The sequence below is a fragment of the Neopelma chrysocephalum genome, unplaced genomic scaffold (genome assembly GCF_003984885.1).
Source record: "Neopelma chrysocephalum unplaced genomic scaffold, ASM398488v2 Primary Assembly neopelma1_96770, whole genome shotgun sequence".
In the NCBI taxonomy this organism is placed as follows: Eukaryota; Metazoa; Chordata; class Aves; order Passeriformes; family Pipridae; genus Neopelma; species Neopelma chrysocephalum.
In genome coordinates this window covers 1,302,763-1,324,081 of record NW_020925414.1, presented here as the reverse complement: position 1 = coordinate 1,324,081, position 21,319 = coordinate 1,302,763, and the positions used below count along the sequence as shown (strand labels likewise).

Below are 21,319 nucleotides of genomic sequence, written 5' to 3'. Positions count from 1 at the left end.
ATGTGCAAGGATAACCATGGAGAGAACACAGAGGCTTCGCTGGATCATGATCACATCAATGAACTACGTTAAGGACCATTCCTTAGCAACCCGGCCTTCCACAAACACCTTTTCAGGACTGACACCCTGACTTTCAGGGACTGATGCACCGAGCCTGCCCTCGCTCACAGCGCTCTGCTCACACCGCAGCTGTTGACAAGCGCGTTCTCCAGCCGCCCGTGCTCCCAGGGGAGCCTTGCGAAACGCCGGGAAGGCCGCTGGCTGCTCGGGCCTGCCCAGGACAACACCTCCGCCGCGCCGCCAGCGCAGGCCCGGCAGGACATGGGCCGGGAGAAGCTTCCAGTAGCCTGGCCGGCGGCGGCCCGGGCAGGCGCCGGCTGTCCTCAAGAGAGCGCACAGCTGGCACACACCTTGAGGGAAAGCCGCGAGGGGCCGGGAGGCTCGGGCAAATCGGGCACACGCGGCCAAAGGGATGCTGGGATAGGGCACAGACCCCCCCCCCCGACCCCCGCGATCCCGGCACGGGCCGCTGCATTCCGGGAAGCCCCGACCCTTCTCTGGACACGCCCGCTCTGAGACGTCACGGCTTCCGTTGACCAATGGAAGCGCAGAGAGGAGGAGGAGGGGCGGGCGGGACGCGCGGACGCCGGGGCGGGGCTGGAGCGTGTCTCGTCGTGGGGCCGCGCGGGCGGGACGGCGACGCGATGGCGCGAGGCGGCCCGCCCTCGGTTTAGGGGCAGCGGCCGCGGGGCATGAGCGGCGGCGGTACCGGCGCCGGGTAAGGGCCGGGGGTCCGGCCAGCGCGGTTATCCCGTCCCCTCCCATTCCCTCCCCTCTGGCCCCCTCAGCGCCCTCGCCCTGAGGGGCGTCCGCTGCCGGGGGCCGCGCGCCGCGGGCGGGAGCACTGGGGCGTTCGTCCAGGGCTGACAGGGATTCAGGCCGGGATCTGTAGCAGAGGCGGTCGGCCCTTGCGCCACTCGTTCCCCGGGCCGATCGCCAGCCGTGCCCCGCGGCCGTGTCCCGCCTCGTCCCGCATCGTCCCGCCTCCCCTCGGAGCGCCGGCGGAGCTGCCCGGCGGTGACGCTCCGAACGCGACACGACCTCGCCCAGGGCCGCTCCATGCGTCGAGTCCCCCGCGGGGCCGTTGCCGGGGGGCCCGTCCGCTGCCCCTCCCCTGGCGTTGGGAGGAGGTCAGGCCGAAGGGTATCTGGACTCTCCCCCGGTGCGGAATGGCGAGTGCCGGCGCTCTGCGCTGACAGAGGGGCCGCGACCGTCGCTGTGCTCGCGTCTATCGGGCACTCTCGGCTTCGTGATAAGCTCGGCCGCGCTATCGGCGGGCATTTCCTTGATGGGAAGATTTGCGTTTTGTTGCCTTCACCACAAGAGGTTTGCTCTTGTTGCCTGTGGATGAGAAGGTAGAAGACTGCTTGCCTTAAAAGAGACGCACGCTTGTTCTTACTGCTGGTCCAGTAGTGATTCCCTGAGGAATTAGGGAGGAGCGGGTGGGTGCAGTGGTCAGTCTCGGTTCTCTGGTAATTTCCAACGTGCTCCGGAGCTCCAGTCATCCCTGTAGTAGGGCTCGGATGCTTTCCCTAGAGAAAACAGGCGTCATTATTTTCTTCTCTCGGATGATGAAACTGAGGCACAAAGGAAAGCGGTCTGCCAAGTATGTTGGCAGTGCAGAGGAGAATAAATCCCAGTCTCAGTTTTCATCCTTGCGTTAGGCTGACTAGGAGTTTGCCAGCTGGTGGCTTCTTGTTACTTCTGAGGCATTTCTGAAGGAGAAACCTGGGAGTAGAATTATGTGGGATTATAGTTTTGTCACTGGTGATCTGTCCTGTCACTAGGAGGGGTGAAAAAAGGGGGAGATCCACAACTTGAAGAAATTGGATACTTTTGGGAGTTAATGGTCTTTTTTCTTTCACTCTCTTTTTTATAAAAACATAAAATTTCTCTTCTTATATACTCTTACTTTCAGAGGAATATTTATGTAAAAGATATCTCTAGAACATCTAACTTCTGAACTCAAAAGATTTTTAATCTATTATGTTGGTGTATCACAATAAGAATGTAAGAGTGGGTGACGAAATTTTGAGATTACTTCCTAGAAGTTGAGCCGTAGAAGTAATTATTTGAATCTTGTTTACATGTCTAGAAATGTAATAGCTTCAAGTAAAGCCAATACATATATATTTTTGACTGTGGGGGGAAGATACGTGCACATCCATAAGTGAGCACATAAAATGGAGATACACTGTTTCCTGTGCTGCTTGTCTGGAGGATCAGCACTAGCACAATTACATGAAAATAAATAAACTTGGCCATTTTTTTAATAATGATTTTTTAATTAGCAAGAATTGTCTAAATTAGAGAACCAGCATTGCTGGTAATTAGTTTGGAAGGTTCAACTTCAAGATGAGTGCATGGAAAGCCAAAACATTATTTTGTATAAATTAGTTTGATTTCTGGACAAAAGCTACTCATTAGCTTTGAAAAAATCCTGAAGTATTTCAGAGAGAATTATTTACAGTTTTAAGAAAATACCAGGAAGAACTTAATTATTGCAAGCAAATATTTGATTCCTCTATTAGGTATTTCAGTAATTTTAATCTGTGTCCCTTTTTTGTTTTTCTTATTTTCTCTTTATTTTTTATTCTGAGTGTTACACTAAAACCCTAGAGGTAGAGAGAAGCCTCCTTCTAGAGGCAAAGGAATGAGTAATGTAGAGAAAATACATAGCTATAGGGTGAAAGGGATAATCACTTTCACACAGAGAGATTTTAAATATGAGAATGAATTTCAGAATGTTCTGTACCTATAAGGAATGGTATGTAATATTCTCAAGTGCTTCTCTTAGAGTTGTTTGGTGTTTTTTGAGCCTCATAAATATTTCCAAGAAGGAAATAAGCTTGGAGGAAGGAAGGAAGCTTGCAGATGAAATACTCTTAATTAGAAAGCAGTTACTGTTGGAATAATCAAAATTCCTTCAGGATAGCTACAGCTTTTAGATGGGCTTTAAGTATCTGTCTGGCTTATTGTAAAACCTCAAGCAGTAGCTGCTTTGTGCAGTGTCACTGGCCCTATCTGCCTGAGCTGTGTGGATTCTTAGTGAGAGATTACCACTTGAAGCTCTAAACTTGGCTCTTAATTTTTTTGAGGAATTTCTGTAAATCCATTTGCCAGCAACCTTTGGTCTTCCATGATTTACATGGTGATGAGTCTTAACAGACTGAACACCTTCCTGTGGTGGTTGTGGTGTTATCTGAACTTGCTGACTTGCAAGTCGGCTTTGCTGGCAAGTACATGTTTTGGCTACAGTCTCTTAAGCTGACATTGTCACTTGCAGGTCATTTGGAAAGTAATTGTCACCTCTCTGAAACGGAGAAATGATAATTCGTTATATGACATTTGTATTCATTTTGGGGTAGTTCTCATGATTTATGAAATAAGATTAATTTGTTTGGATGAATGCCTGACACTTCTTCAAAAACAGGTCACAGGTTAATTATAAAATGCAACACTGTTGCTATTTGTGCATATGAAGCTTGGCTTTAGGGTCGTTCTTAGTTTTCCACAGGACACTGCCTGAAGTATCAGCTTAAGGTTCAGGCATGAAGGCTTAGTGCTTTCCTTTCAAAATGGTTTCAGGATGTGAAGAAGAATAATAGGAGTTCCATATGATTTAGAGTTTAAATGGGGTGATCCCGTAGCATATAAGTTTTATAAGTCTCTTTACTGAAATAATCAGAGCATTTTAACAGGTTTTCTTCCTCTATGAGATAACTTATGTTGTGAGTTAAGGACTGTTACCGACAGCATTTCTAAATTGACTGTGTTGTTTTTACTCTGTAGTATTTTGATGCACTTTGATGCCTTGCCACTTAGGCAGACTAAACTGAGAATAACTTGACAAACTTCAAGCATCAGTTTCTTTCACTGTCTCCCTTTTGTCTTCACCTAGTGATGCACAACAACTGCATAGTGTAGATAGGTGTTGATTTGGCTTTTTGTTTTTTGGGGTATTTTTTATGAAACGCATCTGAACTGACTAGATGCTTCAATGTTAGTTCAGCATCAGGTTCAATTTGCACCTTAGATTCCTAATACGCTATACCAGCTTTGGGCTCTGCATAATGAGTGAAAGAAACTATTGAGTTTTCTGTTGTCTAGACCAACGGCTTAGTCTGACTTAAAGTAGTTAATGGTGAACAATTAGTGATTAACATTTCTGTTGAATAATGGCACTATCTTTTAAAGTTTGGGTTGGCTTATATGCAGGGTTTCTTTGCTTTAGCATTTTTACATGCTCAGATAAGAAGATGCTACTTTGCAGAGAAGTATGTTCCTCATTCTAATGTGAAGTATGGGTCCTTGTTTTGTTAGTTACAAGCCCCACCATTTTTTTTTCAGTTCTAGCTTTCATGTAGGCTAGATGGATAGAGGTGTAATTCTGGTTCTTTCCCCTAGAACTAAATTATTAAAGTAGCATACCTTAGAAGGGATTGTAATAAATCCTTTGTGGGCTAGGAGGTGCGTAGCTTCAAACTGTGTTGATCAGCGGAGGGGGGGAGAAGTAAAATACATCAGAATAGCCTAAAGCAGATATCTGCTGAATTGTAGCATGATTTTGACACTATAGTTGCAACTGCTTGGTTCTCATACTGTAGGTGGGTGGGCTTTCCACTTAACTCTCCTTTGCAGATGATGGAGCATGAGTCTCGGTTCTCTTGCATTTTAGGAGTTGAATGCAGTACCATAATTAAGTACCATAACCTATGGGGAGTTTCATTGCTCCCTCAAAACAGGTGCTAAATTTCCAAAATGCAAGGTACTGTAGAGATTTGGACTTAAGCCTCTCAGGTGTGAATTAATCTGCTCAGGACAACTGAAATGTAGTATTCGAAGCCTGGAAAACAGTTGAATACAGAAATAGCATTTATTTTAAAAGATAGTAATTTTATTTAAATTTCCTATGAAAAAATCATACTGTAGGACAAAATCTGTGATAATTCCCTGTTATTGTTTACTTCTGATGACTATTGCTTTTCATTTATTTTCAGTTGCTTTGCAGGTTTTTTTTACTAACTTGAGCCATACTTAATAACAGCTGGGGTGAAAATCATTGAATAGTTTTGTGGAAATATCGTTTAATCCGAGTAAATAATGACCAAAAAGAAAACCAGTAACTTTGTAATGATGTTATACTTAGTTTAGCTGACACTGCCATTATTCTAATGTGGTGTGCCAGATGACACCAAATGGGAGAGAACTGCTGTATTGAACATCATTTTAAAAATTTTCCTTTTTACATCTGTTTTGTTCTTTCCCCTTCAGTGTGGAAGGTGCTTCTGCGGTTGTTTTGTGGCTGTTGGCAATTAGCAGTGAAGTGGAGCTGCTGCTTCTTTCCACCTACCTTGTAGCTGCCCTCAGGATTCTGATGAATTTCAAATCTTCTCCAACTCAAATTGTCCTACTTAAATAGTTTAAAATGAGTCTTGCTTAAAGTGACAGAGCCTGAGGTCTATCCATAATAGAGCTCAACAAACTTTAGGTAGCAAGAAGTATTCTGATAAGTGTTAGTGTAAGTCAAGATCCTAAGTACATTCCGATGTTGCTGGTTTAGTGACTTAAACTAAAAGAGAATACTCTTTGGAGTTTGGTTGTATTTACCATGCAGATTTATACAAATTTATTAAATTAATTGGGATTTTAAAATGCAGAAAGGCATGTGTGGGTAGAAATCTTATTTTTCAGATACTGGAGATATTACAACCAAAATAAGCAAAAATCAATTGGTGTAGTTATTTTACTGTACACTTGTAATAAATATCCTAAGATGTATTGCATTTAAAGCTGTATAATGGTTCTGTATCCAGCCCAGTGAGAGTACTTGAGCGAAACATAGGAAAAATGAATAGCTTTTTGATTCTCAATTCTGTAAAACTATGGTCTGATGATAAATATCTTGTTATTTAGTCAAAAAACAAACCAGCAAACTTCTAGTGACAAATATAAATGCTTGTTAATATGATTAATAATGTCAAGTCTTTCAATCAGCAATGTTTCTAGTATGAAGTTTCTCTGTAGGAAATATTGGTGGGCTTTGAGTAATGGACTTGCAAGAATAGTTGCAAGTGAAGAGGCTGCTGTGTGATTCCGGTGGGTTTTATTTTAGTTCTTACTGAAAGACATCTAGGTTGGTAAACCCTACAAAGACTCTGATATAAATGTTTGAGATTGGCTTCCATTTCGTTGTTGTTCTTGTGAATAGAGATTTTCCTTACATTACACTGTTCATCCTGATTTGAAAAAAAAAAGCTTAAATGTGTTGATGTATCAAGTTTTGGCTTGGTGCGGATATATCCATGCTTAAATGTGTTGTCTAGTTTTACTGATCTGTGTGAAATGCCTTGTGTCTTTCTGTCACTGTTAAAGAGTAAATTAAATGCAATCAAAGCAAAGGAGGGTTTACTATCATAAATGGCAGTTTCTTTTTTCTTCTGATAATAGTGAATGTAGCTTATAAATTTTCCTGTCTAGAGAATACTGTGAAATTCCTTTAAACATTAGAGTAAGTTGCCTTTTACAGACGGGTAAAGCTCAGAATACCTGTTTCCAAAGAAACTGTCAGGTTAGTGAAAAATAAAACTGCAGAAACAGGGTTGCTATAGGCAGTCTCATCTCAGATCTTAGTAAACCTAGAAAGTCTATGTTTAGTTTCTAGCTGTATGAACAGTATGAAGGCTGCTTCTAGAAATCAGCTAGTGTACTAAGTATCCTATTTAACTATTCTTGTAAAGGTATGTAAATACAGCTAAAAATAAAATAGCTCATATGTTTAGTAAGAGTGGTCACTTGCTTTTAGTAGTTTAGGGCTGCTTTACAACTGCAAGTTGAGAAAACCAGAACAGACTTTGTGGCTTCAAAACAACTGGGGTGGAAGCTACTATGTGAATGTTTCAGTTCCCCTAAACTGTTTTATAGATTTGTCAAAACTGAGAATGAGTGAGCTCTGCTGAAATATAAAAATAAATAAGATGTTACAAAAAGCTTCCCAACTTTTGAGGAATTATGAACTCCCTTGTAAAGTTTTAAAGAAATAATTAGTGCTTTTTCTATAGTAGACAACAGTTTTTTATATGGAACGTATTTTAATTCACTCTTGTGAATGAGATACATGGTTTTGTGGTGAGTTGTTCTGAACCTTGTCCAAAGTCCTTGAAAGCTAGGTGAGTATGGTAACCATAACCAATTTCATAGGGATATATTTTAAAACCTGAAGCACAGTGTTATGCTCTGTATTCTAACTGAACCTCCCATGGAAGTACCAGTGAAGTTTGTTTTCATATACAACATGAAAACCTTAAGCTTATACATTTCTTAAATTTGTACCTGATGAGGCTTTAAACTGCGTCGGTTGTCTTAAGTAGACATTTAATTTTGTTTTAGCAGTGAGGGAAATGAATACAATATGCCCATTCTTTCTCTAGAGTGAGAAGATACAAACTCTTTCAGGAAAGTAAATATGCATAGGTGAGAAATGATCTTAAAGTAAATGCACATCTGAATTTGACATTGATCTAACCTAAAGAGTAATAGTTTAAAAATATATATATCTATATATATATATATATCTATATATATATATATCTTTCTCTGTTACAGGAATTCCATGCAGCATGTTTTCTGGGTGGAACTGGGTGGCCTATGGATTCTATCTGCTGCTGAATATTTGTTCTGTTGAAGGTAAGAGTTCTGTTTTTCAGACACAAGAGACTTGTAGAACTTCTTAAATCAGATATTTGAAGAACATACTTGTTTTTGTCTAGATGCCTGTGGGATGGGGACAGAAAGTAAGGTGTGTTAGGACACCTACTCTTCTTCTAATGCTAGTCCACCACAACAAAGGTCCACACTTACCCTGATTTTTCTGTTTTAACTTTCTTAACAGGAAATACCTTTTTATTGCAAGAGTAACTTCAGGAGTAATAACTTCTTAATTCAAAACATATAAACATTCAGCCCTAGACTCTCCTCTCTCTAAATGCCCTTGTTTATGAATAGAGCTTTTCTTGCTTGGTAAAATGCTTTTGCAAAGCCTAAGGAACACTGCACTGGTTTTGCCCCTTAGATCTGCTTGGTGGTCTACTAATACATTTCAGTTTTATAACTGTCAAGCACTACTTAACTTCCTACTTAGACACGTGTAGTATTTTTGACATTACACTAGCAATGTATCAGCAGTATTGATTATGGAATGCTCTGTAGTTTTTAAAAAAGGTGAAATTCTTTTTTTCTTTTTAGCTTCAGGTGGACTTGTGCAGTCATGTGGTCACATCATCCCGGAATCTCCTGTATTGGCCCTTGGTTCCAATTTCACAGCATTATGCATTCTGAATGAGAGTTGTCTTGACTTTGGCAATATCTATGCTAGTCAAATTATCTGGAAAATTAAAAATAGAGTGGTACCTAAAGAACAATATCGTGAAATAAACAGAACAGTTTCCAGTGTCACATTTAATGACACTTCTTCACTAGCTACTCCTCTGACATGCAACATTTTAGCAGATGGACAGATTGAACAGAACATTTATGGAATTACAGTTACAGTAGGCTGTGAGTACCATTTTTTTCATGTTATTCTGGTCTTCTGAGAAACAGGGGAAAATGAAAACAATGGAAAGTGTGCATTTCTTGATACACTTATTTTCATTCCCTCAGTTCCTGGATAATTGTAGAAAAATAGTGTCAGATTACATGACAGCAAAGCTGGTAAATATGCACTGAATAAAGTTTTCTAAAAAGTGGAAAATACTCAGCATTTTCAGTGTTTGAATAGGATGAAAACAGAACAACAGAAAAACCTTCAAGCAGGAAGATTTGGATTACAGAACTAAGATGGATTTAACAGAAATAGAGCCTAGGAAATTTACTTTTCCTTACTTCTTCTTCTGTATCAGTGTTGATTTTGAATTTTGAAATTAATGTTTTCTTCACTAATGGATTGAGAAATACTTAGTCCATCTGTGTCACTATAGCTAACCTGAACTGCCTTAAGGATGGAACATATTACTTGTATTACTTTACCTCTAAACATAAGGAAATACTTTTAACTCATTATAAACTTCCCTTGTTCTAGAATGGTAGTACTTTTGTAGTTCTGAGCAAATGTTCCTTGAGACAAGACTGAGGTCTTGAGAAAGTGGCATGAAAAACTTTATATGCTACTTCTTAATTACTTGGTATTCTGCTTATGGAATAAGTGTTAAAATGTCCTAAATATCATATGATATGGCTGATGAATTATGTTGTCTCCTAGTGTTGGCAAAAGGTACTGCAGTTGTTGAATGGTCCACTGGCTTGAGTTCACAATTTAGACTAATGTGGTTCTAGCATGACTTACAAAATACTTTCACAGAAAAGTGATGTTTCCTGTTTCAACTTCTGAGGAGTAAATATGTCACTGGAAAAGATGTGACAGATAAAACATGTGGAAAGGTGAGGACAGATAAATTATGACAAACTGAAGGACAGTACAGATGACATTCTGCAGTTGTAATTCACATTATGCATCTTGACATGCATTTGTATTTAAAACTATTGTATTTTGATTTCAGTTAAAGAAGAACTAAATAATGAGGCTAACGACAGGTTTGAGAAGAATACAATATAAGTTTAAGAAGGAAAGCAAATAATTTTGCTGCACTCTGAAGAAGTTTCTTACACAGTACAGTGCACTGATGACAATCCCTAATCTTCTTGCATGCATTTGCAGCTAAAGCATCCTGTATGAAGTAAAATATATTTAGATGAGAATTGGTTGATATCAGATTTTCTGCTTCAGAATGAGAAATCTTTGTCTTTCCTTGCTGCCAGGTGCTTGTCCTTATACAGCCTACTGTTTTTTTCAAAGCAACTGGTTAAGCTTCTCGACTTTGATTACTGGATCATACCTTAGCACTCTTTTGCCACCTCCTTTAGAAATAAAATTGAGTAAATACTTCTAATGTTCACTGAAATTGCCCTAATGGAACACTTTGAATGATTCTTACTGGGTTGAAGTGTGTGTATAGATTAATTATTGCTAACTTTCTCTACAGTGCCCCCAGAGAAGCCCAAGAACTTAAGTTGCATTGTGCATCAGGTGTCAAAACTCACATATCCTATGACTTGTACCTGGAACCCTGGAAGGCATACATTCCTGGATACTCAGTTCAGGTTAAGATACAGGTGGTAAGTAGCCCTCTATAGAATATCTGAATAATTGTGAAGAATATCTGTAGGCTAAGCCAAACTTCCTTGAAATTCCTTGATGCTTTGGAAAAGTTCTTAACATTTAAGTCCAGTTTTCTGAAGCATTGTTATCTGTCTGGTTTGAGGGGAAAGGGAAGAGTTAAAAAAGTTGTCACTGAAAATAATTCTAAGTCAGACATGAAATTTGTTGCTGCACTTGTTTTAGAGTAACAACAATCTCATGGTTTTCCATTCTTCAAATACAAGATAAGTGTGGCTTGACTACAATACGCCTAATAAAAGGTGGCTGTACCCAAATTATGTATTTTTCATTTTTCTGAGTTGACTGTTCTGTCCCATTCTAAACAAGTAGAAGAGGTCCTTGCCCACTGTAGGAGGATCAGATTAGGTAACCTTTACAGATCCCTTCCACTCCAGACCATTCTATGAGTCTAAGTAGAGAAACCAACGTATAGTGACTGAATTTTGCGGGGGTATTATCTACTCTGCACTTCATAAGAATCATAGACAAATGCTATTCTGAATTAACCCTAACATGAAAGCTTCAGCAAAGTATTTCTACTATGAAAGCAAATTAAGTATTTTTCAAACTCTTCAAATGGTCTCTTGTAGTTTAAAATGGAATGAGCAGAATTGTTGTTCCGCTCTGGAAACAAGAGTGACTGCCTTCAGCTTTCCATCTACCCCATTCTGCTAAAGTGTTGTGGTAGCAGTTGTAGTAGAAAGTATGCACAGATAGAAAACCTTAATGCTTTACAAATCTCCTGATACCCTAGAATTATCTACTGTTAATGTAGCGGAGGTGGTGAACAGAAATTGTGTTGCACCTCTAACACTGTACTCTTGATGGGTATACAGGTAGTACTGACTACATCCCTTAATGCATAAATATGCTTCTATTTAGTAGCCATGTTGCTTTTGATTAGTTATATCAGTTCTTGATCTTTATCTTTTTAAGCTAAATCAGGTTTTTATACAACTTTAATTAAAATACTGTGGCTGGTGCTTTTGAAGGTATGTGACTGGAAGCCAAGAGATTTTATTCTGGTTTCAATTCTAATGCAATTATGCATTTGTGGCTGAACAAGCCATTCTCATCTGTTTACTTTTTCTTCCCACCCCTCTGCTTACAGAGATTAGACATAGGGGTAGTAGAGGGGAAACATACAAGATAAACTGATTGATTGCTCTGATCTACTTTAAAATATTCTCTAAAGCAAACCAAACTTACTACTTTGTACCTTGTTTTTCCTTCTCTTTTATTTAGGCCACGAGAGAATTTTCCCGACTGTATACCAAAAGATGTAAACAATTCTTGTACAATTCCTGATGTTCAGTTCTTTGTTAACCTGGAGATCTGGGTAGAAGCAGCAAATGCTCTTGGGAAGGCTGAATCTGATCCCCTTGTTCTTGATCCCATTGATATTGGTAACTATATGCCTGTTAAAGCTTTATTAGTACATTGCTGCTTCTGTGAATATTGCTTAATTAGTATGTTAATGTTTCTTCACTATAAAAATTAACACTGCAGAAATGTTGTTGACTAGAATTTGAACTGTGCTGGGCAAAGGTAGGGGCAGAGAGATTTCATCACAATTCAGATAGCAAGTTCATGTTGAATAGTCTGCTTTAGAAAATAGTGTGAAGTAGCAGGCATTTGAGCTTCTGAAAGGCTTTAATGGTAGTGTTGCAATGGAGTGTACCAGCTCCTAAAATCATTGTAAAATACAGCTGTGATGCTGACTCTGACTTCTTCTCTTCTAGTTCAACCACTGTCTCCCTACAATGTAACAGTCAACTCAGGAATCCTGCCAACTGTCCTGAAGCTTTCCTGGGAGAATCGTATTTCATCTGCTGTGATGAAGCTGAAATTCAATATTCGCTATAGGATCACTGGTGACACAAACTGGATGGAGGTAATACCATTTATGTCCCTTGCCACTCTTCTTGTGTTATCCAACCATCTGTGAAACCGCAGAAGTTCCCTCACTGTTGCAGTTCAGAGCATTCACTTTTATTTCCTTACACCTTATATGCCTACCCATGGTAGTTGATCTGGCCTGTTCATGAGGGCTGTGAACTAGCAGTTTTTTTGCACACTGTGAGTACAGTGACCTTCTCTTATCTTTGTGGGCTTCTCTGCTGTCCTCCCTATCACAATGCAGTACATTTATTTTGAATTTTTTTCTGCATATGCAACATACAGAACATTCAGAACTTTCTGCTTCCCATACACTGCAAAAACAGTGATCTAAATGTCATTTAGAGCTTGGGTAAACACTGTGCCATTCTGGAATGCTTTTTTGAACTTACTGTACCTGCATTAGAGCTGCAATAACCCCAAGCAGTGGTACAGCCTTGGGGCAGAGTGGTTGGAAATCTGCTTGGCAGAAAAGGACCTGGGAGTGCTGGTCGACAGCAGCTGAACATGAGCCAGCAGTGTGCCCAGGTGGCCAAGAAGGCCAATGGCATCCTGGCTTGGGTCTGAAATAATATGGCCAGCAGGACCAGGACAGTGAGTGTCTCCATGTACTCAGCACTGGTGAGACTACACCTTGAATCTTGTGTTTAGTTCTTGGGCCCTCACTACAAGAAACACATTGAGGTGCTGGGGAGTGTCCAGAGAAGGGCAGTGAAGCTGGTGAAAAGGAGGCTCAGGGGAGACCATATCACGCTCTACAACTACCAAAAAAGAGGTTGTAGCGAGGTCAGCGTCAGTCTCTTCTCCTGAGTAAGAAGCGTTAGGACAAGAAGAAATGGCTTCGAGTTGTGCCGAGGCAGTTTAGATTGGATGTGAGGAAAAATTTCTTCATGGAAAGGGTTGTCAAGCATTGGCACAGGCTGCCCAGGGAAGTTGTAGAGTCACCATCCATGGAACTGTTTGGGAAGTGTCTAGATGTGGCATTTAGGGACACAGTTCAGTAGTGGACTTAGCAGTGATAGGTATATGGTTAGCCTCAATGATCTCTTCCAACCTAAATGATTGTGTAATTCTGTAAATCTGGCTGCCCTGCATACCTACCTTAAGTGTGTTGCAGTCAAGGAACAGGAAAAGAGTAAGGAATATGCCTTGCCTTATCTTCCCATCATCAAGATCTGTGGTGGTTTTTTTTTCTTCTATGTCAGTCTATGGACACATTTTTAATAGTTTCTCAGTTTTTCCTTACTTTAGACCTTTTATCAGAGCAGTAGTATTCCAGAAATGCTCTTTTTTTTCCAAGATCTTGTTTCAGTGCAGAGGCCTGAAAATATTCTGAATTCCATGACTGTTTAAAAGGAAATCTGCTTCTGATTTTACCAAAATACTATATTTGAAGCAGGTAGCATAACTCAGCTGCCCTTGTGACTAATGTGGTTTTTGATGCAGAGACTATGTATTAAGATCACCTGTGTGGATATTTTGTCTTTATAGGACAATAGGGCACGTTCTTTTAACTTGTCTTGCCCTTTTAACATGTGCACAAGACCATTGAAACAGTAACTTTTAAATCAGCTGAACTTGCTTAGCTGTGGTAAATTTTGACTATCTTGGTAATTCTTTGCTCTCAAGATTAATCTCTTAAGTGTCCTGCATTTATGTTTTATCTGCAGTTATTCCTCTTGCAGGATTCCTCACTATAAAAACATTGTTGCAAATGGAGTAACATGTGACAGAGTGTGTGTATATACCTAATTGTGTCTATTTACATCACACCTGTTTCTGTACATAGACAGTAAGATTATTTTTCTGGCATTCAGTTGCTCACCTAAGATAAACAAAAGAACCTATGAAAATAAACTAATTTATTAGCAAAAGTATAAACTACTTCAGAATTATTTTCACTGTCAGTTGAAAAACACTGTTCTGTGTCAGTGGAAGCAATGATCCTGGACTCTTTAGCTTTATAGAAGGTTTCTAGCAATCAATAATTTTGCAATCAATTATTAAGCAGATAACCTAGTGAAGTTCTGAAATGTGAGACAGGGTATTACAGATCAGTAAGTAGCAGAATTAGAATTATATGAGAAGGAAGGAGAGAGAGAGATATAAGCTAAAATAACAGAATATGAGAGATTGTCCTGAGATAGGTGCTTAACTATTCTAGTGCATGTATGTTGTTATACCTGGTAAAGACACACAACTCTGACTGAATCTTTGTCAAACAACGGTGGAGAATTGAAGCTTTTGGAAATAAGAGGGGAGGAAAACTGTTGTTTGCTATGGGTGTGTATGCAGTGGGGAGCCCTATTGGATGACAGCTGTAGTAGCACAGAACTCAGCTTTACAGTATTTTGATCAGTGCCTTTAAAATCTTTCTTCCATGTATAGATTCCTTCTGAAGATACAGCTTCCCCAAGAACTTCATTCAGTGTTCAAGGGCTCCAGCCCTTCACAGAGTATGTCTTTTCCATTCGTTGCATGAAGGAAGATGGAGTGGGCTACTGGAGTGACTGGAGTGAAGAAAAGACTGGAATCACTACTGAAGATAGTAAGTAATATGTGAAAGTAGGTCACTGACTTTCAAAGTGTGTGAGTGTTCAGCATTTTGGCGATAGCCAGCTGCGTATCCTCACTTGAGTTTCTTGATTAGACATGCAACAAAGCTCTCCTGAGTTACTTTCAGCACTGACTGACTTGACCCGTGCATTCCAAGGAGCATAAGAATAGCTTCCCATTAAGCCAGTCTAGCGGTGCTTCCTGAAAACAGCTGGAATGGGAGGTAGGGAAGAAGCTTTCTTCACAGAAAACTTCTGTGTCTTCTAGAGGAGATGTAGGCTTTATGCTTGTTTTTCTATTCTGAAGGTTATCCCCTGTAACAGAAGTTATTCTGCCTATTAGGAAGTATTTTATTGGTAGACCTGCTGCCTTAGTTTGTGAACAACGTGATATTTAGGACACCAGTAGGTAAAGTTGTAGGTGAACAAGCATCAACAATTTTGAAACAGAGGATTTTACTCACATAGGATGCATAGACTTCTTCACAAACTTAGTAAAGCAATGATATAAAATAATGTGCATATAGTAAGTGTAGCCTCTTATGCACCAAAGCATCTAAATACAACATTCTGATTTACTTTTAACTTTTCCTAAGGTTTTCTGCATCTGTAACACTTTCTTGCTTATTAGTCACTTACAGCTGTCTCTGCACTGTCTTGTACTCACTGTTTACATTACACACATAGTAATCAAGAGTCCTGCTACTCATCACTGATATGGTTGTCACTGTGAGAGGCATAAGAAAGGGAATGCTATCTGTAAAAGTCATCTCAGTTTAAGCAAGATTGAGTTTATGTGGAAGATAGTTTTATTTTGTTTATAATTAATCACAAAATTCAGTGTTTCCTTAGTGTTCCTTCTTGATGATGTACCATTGGAGTTGTTGTTTTATAGATCTGACTTGTAATATCCTGTTCCTTTCAGTAGGGGTGAACACTGATTGCTATGGTCATAATTTAATGAGGAAAACTTCTTACCAACTTCATACTTAAGCTCTTTGGGGGCAGTATTTCAATTGTGTTTAGTCTTGCACAAAAGGACTTTGCAAGCAGTATACATACAATTTCAAAGTGTAAACTTTGAAGTATAAAGATACACAAACTGTAGCAAACCACTAGGTTTAAAGTTCAGAGGCCTGTTTAAAAAAAAAGCTACTTAAGAGTATCAGTCAAGCCTCAGCTTTCAGTGCTTTGTGGAACAAATCCTCAGCATTGTAAAACTGTTGCCATGCAGTAAATCTGTTTATGCTACAAGGAGCTCACCAACTTACCTGGCCTTTCAACTACTTGCAGTGCTTCAGTCAGCTGTTATGACATTGTCTGTTTACATTCAACTGCATGTTCTGCAGGTGTGCTATGTCAGCCTGGTCATATTCATATTCCTTCAGGACAGTGGCACAGAGACTGCACTCACTGTCGTCTAAGATGTGTGTCCACTGCATTCCACAGCACATTTTTTAACTTCATTGATTGCTTTGAGTTGCTCATGAACACACTCGTTGCTTGAAATGTACCATGGCATTAAAGTAACTACAGCTTGCTGTGTTATGAATTCAGTAGACTTCTCAACTTACGGAAATCACTGCAGGATGTCCCCACTAGAGTAGCTCTCCCTCAAGCTTGTGCTTAAGTGTAGAAATTGTACCTTCCATCACTGAGTTGTGCTAAAACCACTAGTTGAGTATATTTAGCATTTTTTGTTACTGATGTTGTTTAGCTGTTTTGTTTTGCATCATTTAATGACTTAGCAATTGTGTCAAGCAACTGGAAACTCGTATGAGGTATAAAGTTGCACAATAACTGAACAGTAAAATCACATTAAAATCACACCCCTGCATTTGTTACTGTGTTAAAAATCCTTTTATCAAATAGTAATTTCTTACATTTTTCCATTAGCAGAACAAAATTACGTGCAGCATATATTGAAACACAACCTAGACCTACGCATTTGGCCTTTTAATTTGCTTTCAATATAAAACCCCCACACTTTCATCAAGAACTTACCTTTCTGTGGTCTGTTTTTGTTTTGTCATTCGTCTTAGTAACCTGCATAGTCTGAAGTGGAACTAATTCAACATCTTTAATAGATGTTTGAAATGTTTTTGAACCTGTATTGGTGTCAGAGCATCCTACATTGTCTGGTTTCTTGCTAAAGGTAAAATGAATTAATTTCAGTGTGCAGTAAGCTGTTGAATACCTGTGTCATTAGTTGTGATACATTGTAAATGAAAATACAGTGGTAGAAAAGCATTTTAACTAATTGTCATAACTAGCCTTCCTAATGACAATAGGATAGTCACACTTTTCCTCCATTGCTTGCTAATCAGATAGCACTTTGTGCTGTTATAGGAATAAGTTGACAGTAGGATAATTTCCTATTCTGAGTTCACTTATGGACAACTTAAGAGGTGTGGTCACCTCTTGCAAATGCCTAGATACCCTCGAAAATTTATAGGATAGTGGGATAACTTCAATTGGAAAGGAGGTTATGAAGTCCATAGTTTCATGATTCTTTTTCTGCCCAGTGTCAGGCTTAGACAAGGGACTCCAGGTTGCAATTTTGGCAAAACTAAACCAAAACTTTGTTAATATACTTTTATTTTTGAGTTGCAAAGACTAAACGAGAAACAAGCAGACACTGGACACTTAAGTTACTTATATTGTTGTTATTGCCCTCAGTCAAATTAGAAAATTGACTTCTGAATACTGTGCTTTGTCTATAACTGTTAGACCCACATCCCAGAAGGTTCCACATCTGCTTGCCCTCTGCATTCAAAGATTTGGTGTATGTCTCAGTAGCAAGCTACCAAGATACAGGCATGTTTACCCTACTGTTTTGAGGAAGGTACACTTCTCTATTTTCATATGGTTTTATCCAAGTGTTATGTTTCCAAGCGTTAGATATTGTAACTAATCGAGTTAAGTTTCAATAGAATCCTTAAATGGAAATGCACAAATGCAGAATTACAGTGTTAGAGTAATGCAAGCATTCTGACAATTTTGAAATCTTTGGCAGTTATTTTACTACATAATGCTTATGAGGAAACAGCTGCTTTTTATCTCCAAATAGTGACTCTAGCCAAAGGTATTCATATCCAGAGAATAGATTTGTTGCATAGCTATGTAAGTTACAATAATATGCATTGTGATTTCTTGGGATTCTAGAATTAGTAAATTGCCCTCAAAGGGATTTTATTTTAAAAGTTTGTTTGGTTTCCTCCTGAATCATCAGTGGTAGCAGCATTGGGAATCACTTGCTGATTTCTGACTTCAAAGGGAATTAAATAATGTGAGGATTTTGTCTTGTTTTTCTAGGAACTTGGTTATTAGTATCAGTTAGAAACTCATTCTAGAGTTGTGAGGAATGAAACTACTTTAGCTTGGTCCAGTTTTCATTTCTCTTCTACTTTGATAGCCTGCAAAATTGGCTTTGTTTCTGGCCTATGCTGATCTTACCCCACATAGAGCCAGTGCACAGACCTTCTGTTTGTGTACTTAATACTCAGTAGGGATCTATTCTTACTTTCTGTTGCTGCAAATACTTTGTGATAGCAGTTTAGCTTCTAGTCAACCTGATTGATTTTTTTTTTTAATAGGCTTTAGCCTTTCCTGCTTGCACCTTCCTAGTATTTTTTCTGTAATATCCTGTATATTCCATAATGCCTTCCAAGGCATGCTGTCTTCTAAGCAGTCTGTGTACTCCAAAGTTTCAGAGCATGTCTTTAAACAAAGCTAAACCACTATAGGTTCCATTGTTAAAACAGATCAGAAATCCCTCCTAATTTATCCTGACTGAGTTTGCAATAATGAGCTCTAATTGAATGAATTTGTCATCTTAGATTGGCACGATAAGAAAAATATTTTGGGAATTTTTGTTAAATAAAGTGGAATTGTTGTGCATAGTGGCATTGCTTCAGTTGCAAAATTTACTTTCTCTGGGGGAGATATTGTAAAATATTATTTCAGTATTCTAGTAGCTGCCTTTCAACTCCTAATGATAGTATGGCTTCATTTTCTGTATTTTCTGCGTCAGGCTGAGCAATGAGGATTTCAGGACTGCCTGCCTATTTAGACTGCATTGCTATTCTGCTGTAGTAACTGGCTTTGCAAAAATACTGCTAATATTGATTAACTTATTTTAGCTTTAGAACATGTCTTATTTTACCTTTAGAACAACGGTAGCAAATGAACATGATCCATATTAGGCAAGATGTACAGTTGCTTCGTTTTCATGTGAACAAAATGCAGGTGCTCAAGTGAGGTTAAGAGCTCCCTTTGCCTCAGTTCCTGGTTCTCCTTCCCTCATAATGTAAATCATAAGAAACAAGGTGCACACTGTATACTTAACACTGAGGGGTTTTTGAGGTAAAACAGACAAAAGCTCATAATGATTAATATACAAAATATAAAAATCATATATATTTAAAGCATATAATAACCAAAGTATAAATTTAAACAGATTAAATAAAAATATTTCTACTATTAAGCATTGTTTCTTTCATCAGAACCATCTAAAGGACCACCCATATGGAGGATCATTGATGCATCTCACTCACCGGCTTCCTGGACTGTGCATCTGATGTGGAAGGTAAAGCAACATGATAAACTGCAGAAATCAAGCATTCTTTTAAAAACATGAGTTTTTAAGTAGAGAAATGTGCCCCAACAACCTTGAGTAGGGTGGTGGGATAGTACAGGTTTTATTGATATGAGAAGTTACTTTAGTGTTCTTACTATAATAATGAGTTATGAAAAGTTAAAAGTAGAGATGTAAAGGCCATCAGTTAACTGACACACAACTGTGATCCAGAGTATACAGAATACACTTTCAGATTCCTGACTTGTCCTTAAGGACTCTGTGAATTTGGAACTTCCACTTGAACAAAGCAAACCTTCATGTTATGCCTTCTGCTGTAACCTAAAGCTTTGGTCGCACTCTCTGGACAGTGAAACCTCAGCTGCAAAATCCAGTAAGCCTAGAAATCCTGCACAGATCAGACTTATTAAATACAGCACTGTATGCTTGCATGCAGTAGGCTGCTGCATCCAGTTGGATGATTGGTTCAGCTGAGACAGGGAATGTAATTATGGTCAGTCCCCATCCCCTGCCTTCTTTTGGTCCGTAAACTGTGTCCCAGCTGTCTTTTTATTATTAATTCTTCCCTATTGGTAGGTGGATTGTGTGAAGTTACATGTAAATCAATACGGCATCATTTTCTGACACCACTTGTAACAGCACTGACAGGCACATGGTGTGATCTGTGGGGTGGTCCTGGACAAGGCCAGGAGTTGGACTTCAATGATCCATGAGGGTCCCTTCCATCTCAGGATATTCTGTGATTCTGCTTCTGACATTATTTAGCTTAGAATGGAAAAATTGCTGCTACTTTACAGTTTCAACAATTTTCTCTTAATTTTTGTGGAAACTAATAGTATAACACAGAAACATAGTGTTTTTCTGTGTTATTATATGACACAAACAAGTATTTTTCCCATGCATAATGAAACTACTTGGGGTGTTTTGCTTCAGGTTCAACACAGCTTAAGATGTGAGACTCCTTTTATGTCATTGTGTTGTAAAGTCACATAAAACAGAGGTTTTATCAACATATGTTATGTAATCTTTACAGAATAGCTTTTATTAAGTCACTAGGTGAGATTGTGATCCAAGAAAAATAATATTTAAACAAAAATAGTTTTAGAATTTACTGTTTTACAGAAATGAACAAGGGTTATTTATGCTTGTCTTAAATATACAGGTATTTGATCTATGTAACTTTTTTTGTTTTCGGAGTTTTAAATTGTGCCTCAAAGACATTAAGGGATATGTCACGTTAGTTTAATCAAAGATGTGTTTCTGACAGGCAGTGAAGCCTTCTGAAGCCAATGGAGTAATCTTGCAGTATGAACTGACTGTCAGAGATAAATCATCTCTCTCCAGTCCACTGAAGAAATTCAATGTTACCAGCACCAACCTTACATTACAGCTGCCAAATGCGACTTATGAAGTGACTGTGATTGCCCGTAACAGAGTTGGGGTATCTCCCCCATCAGTTTTACTTATCCCAGCAAGTAATTCAAAAGGTTAGTGTCCTGGTAATGCCTATGTCAAATAAATCTGCATGGCTTTTGTTACAAAAAATCTTCAGTCTTGTAAAATTATACCTCTTACGTGGACACGTAATTAAAGCATTACTGAATGTATCTAGAGTCTCACGTTTATAACTGTTCTACCATTTGTATACCAGGGAACACATGGATTTATGTACTCACAGGGTCATTTGAAGCTATGTGTGTGTTTTACTGGGATTTGATCCTTAGAACTGCTGTGCCCTATATTTCCTGTTGTTTTTTTCTTAGCACAGCAGGCATTTTTGTGTCCTTCTAAAAAAAAAATCAAAGTGTTGCGGAAGCAAGCATCCTTTACTTCATGTATATACAGTTTTGCCATTGCTCTTCTTTTAACTTCCTTGTCTTCTTCCCACCTCTTTCTTTGCTTTTCCCAGTCTCACTCTCCCACGTTTTCAGTATCTTGCCTGGTTGCTTAGTCATATGCTTCCACTGTTTCTTTACCGTTCATATCCCTTTT

The 21,319-nt window shown here is 39.0% G+C and overlaps 1 protein-coding gene across 1 annotated transcript in view; it reads left to right on the top strand.

Annotated features, from left to right (window-relative positions):
• Positions 1-1,215: 1,215 nt before the first annotated feature.
• IL6ST (interleukin 6 signal transducer) overlaps positions 1,216-21,319 on the top strand; it is a 30,555-nt gene continuing 10,451 nt past the window's right edge. Inside the window, exons 1-9 of the mRNA XM_027709319.1 lie at positions 1,216-1,415; positions 7,666-7,746; positions 8,305-8,616; positions 10,101-10,233; positions 11,522-11,682; positions 12,019-12,170; positions 14,564-14,723; positions 19,236-19,318; positions 20,595-20,814. Of these exons, the coding sequence (XP_027565120.1) occupies positions 7,680-7,746; positions 8,305-8,616; positions 10,101-10,233; positions 11,522-11,682; positions 12,019-12,170; positions 14,564-14,723; positions 19,236-19,318; positions 20,595-20,814 (1,288 nt within the window). The 5' untranslated portion in view covers positions 1,216-1,415; positions 7,666-7,679. The remainder of the gene's footprint in view (positions 1,416-7,665; positions 7,747-8,304; positions 8,617-10,100; positions 10,234-11,521; positions 11,683-12,018; positions 12,171-14,563; positions 14,724-19,235; positions 19,319-20,594; positions 20,815-21,319) is intronic.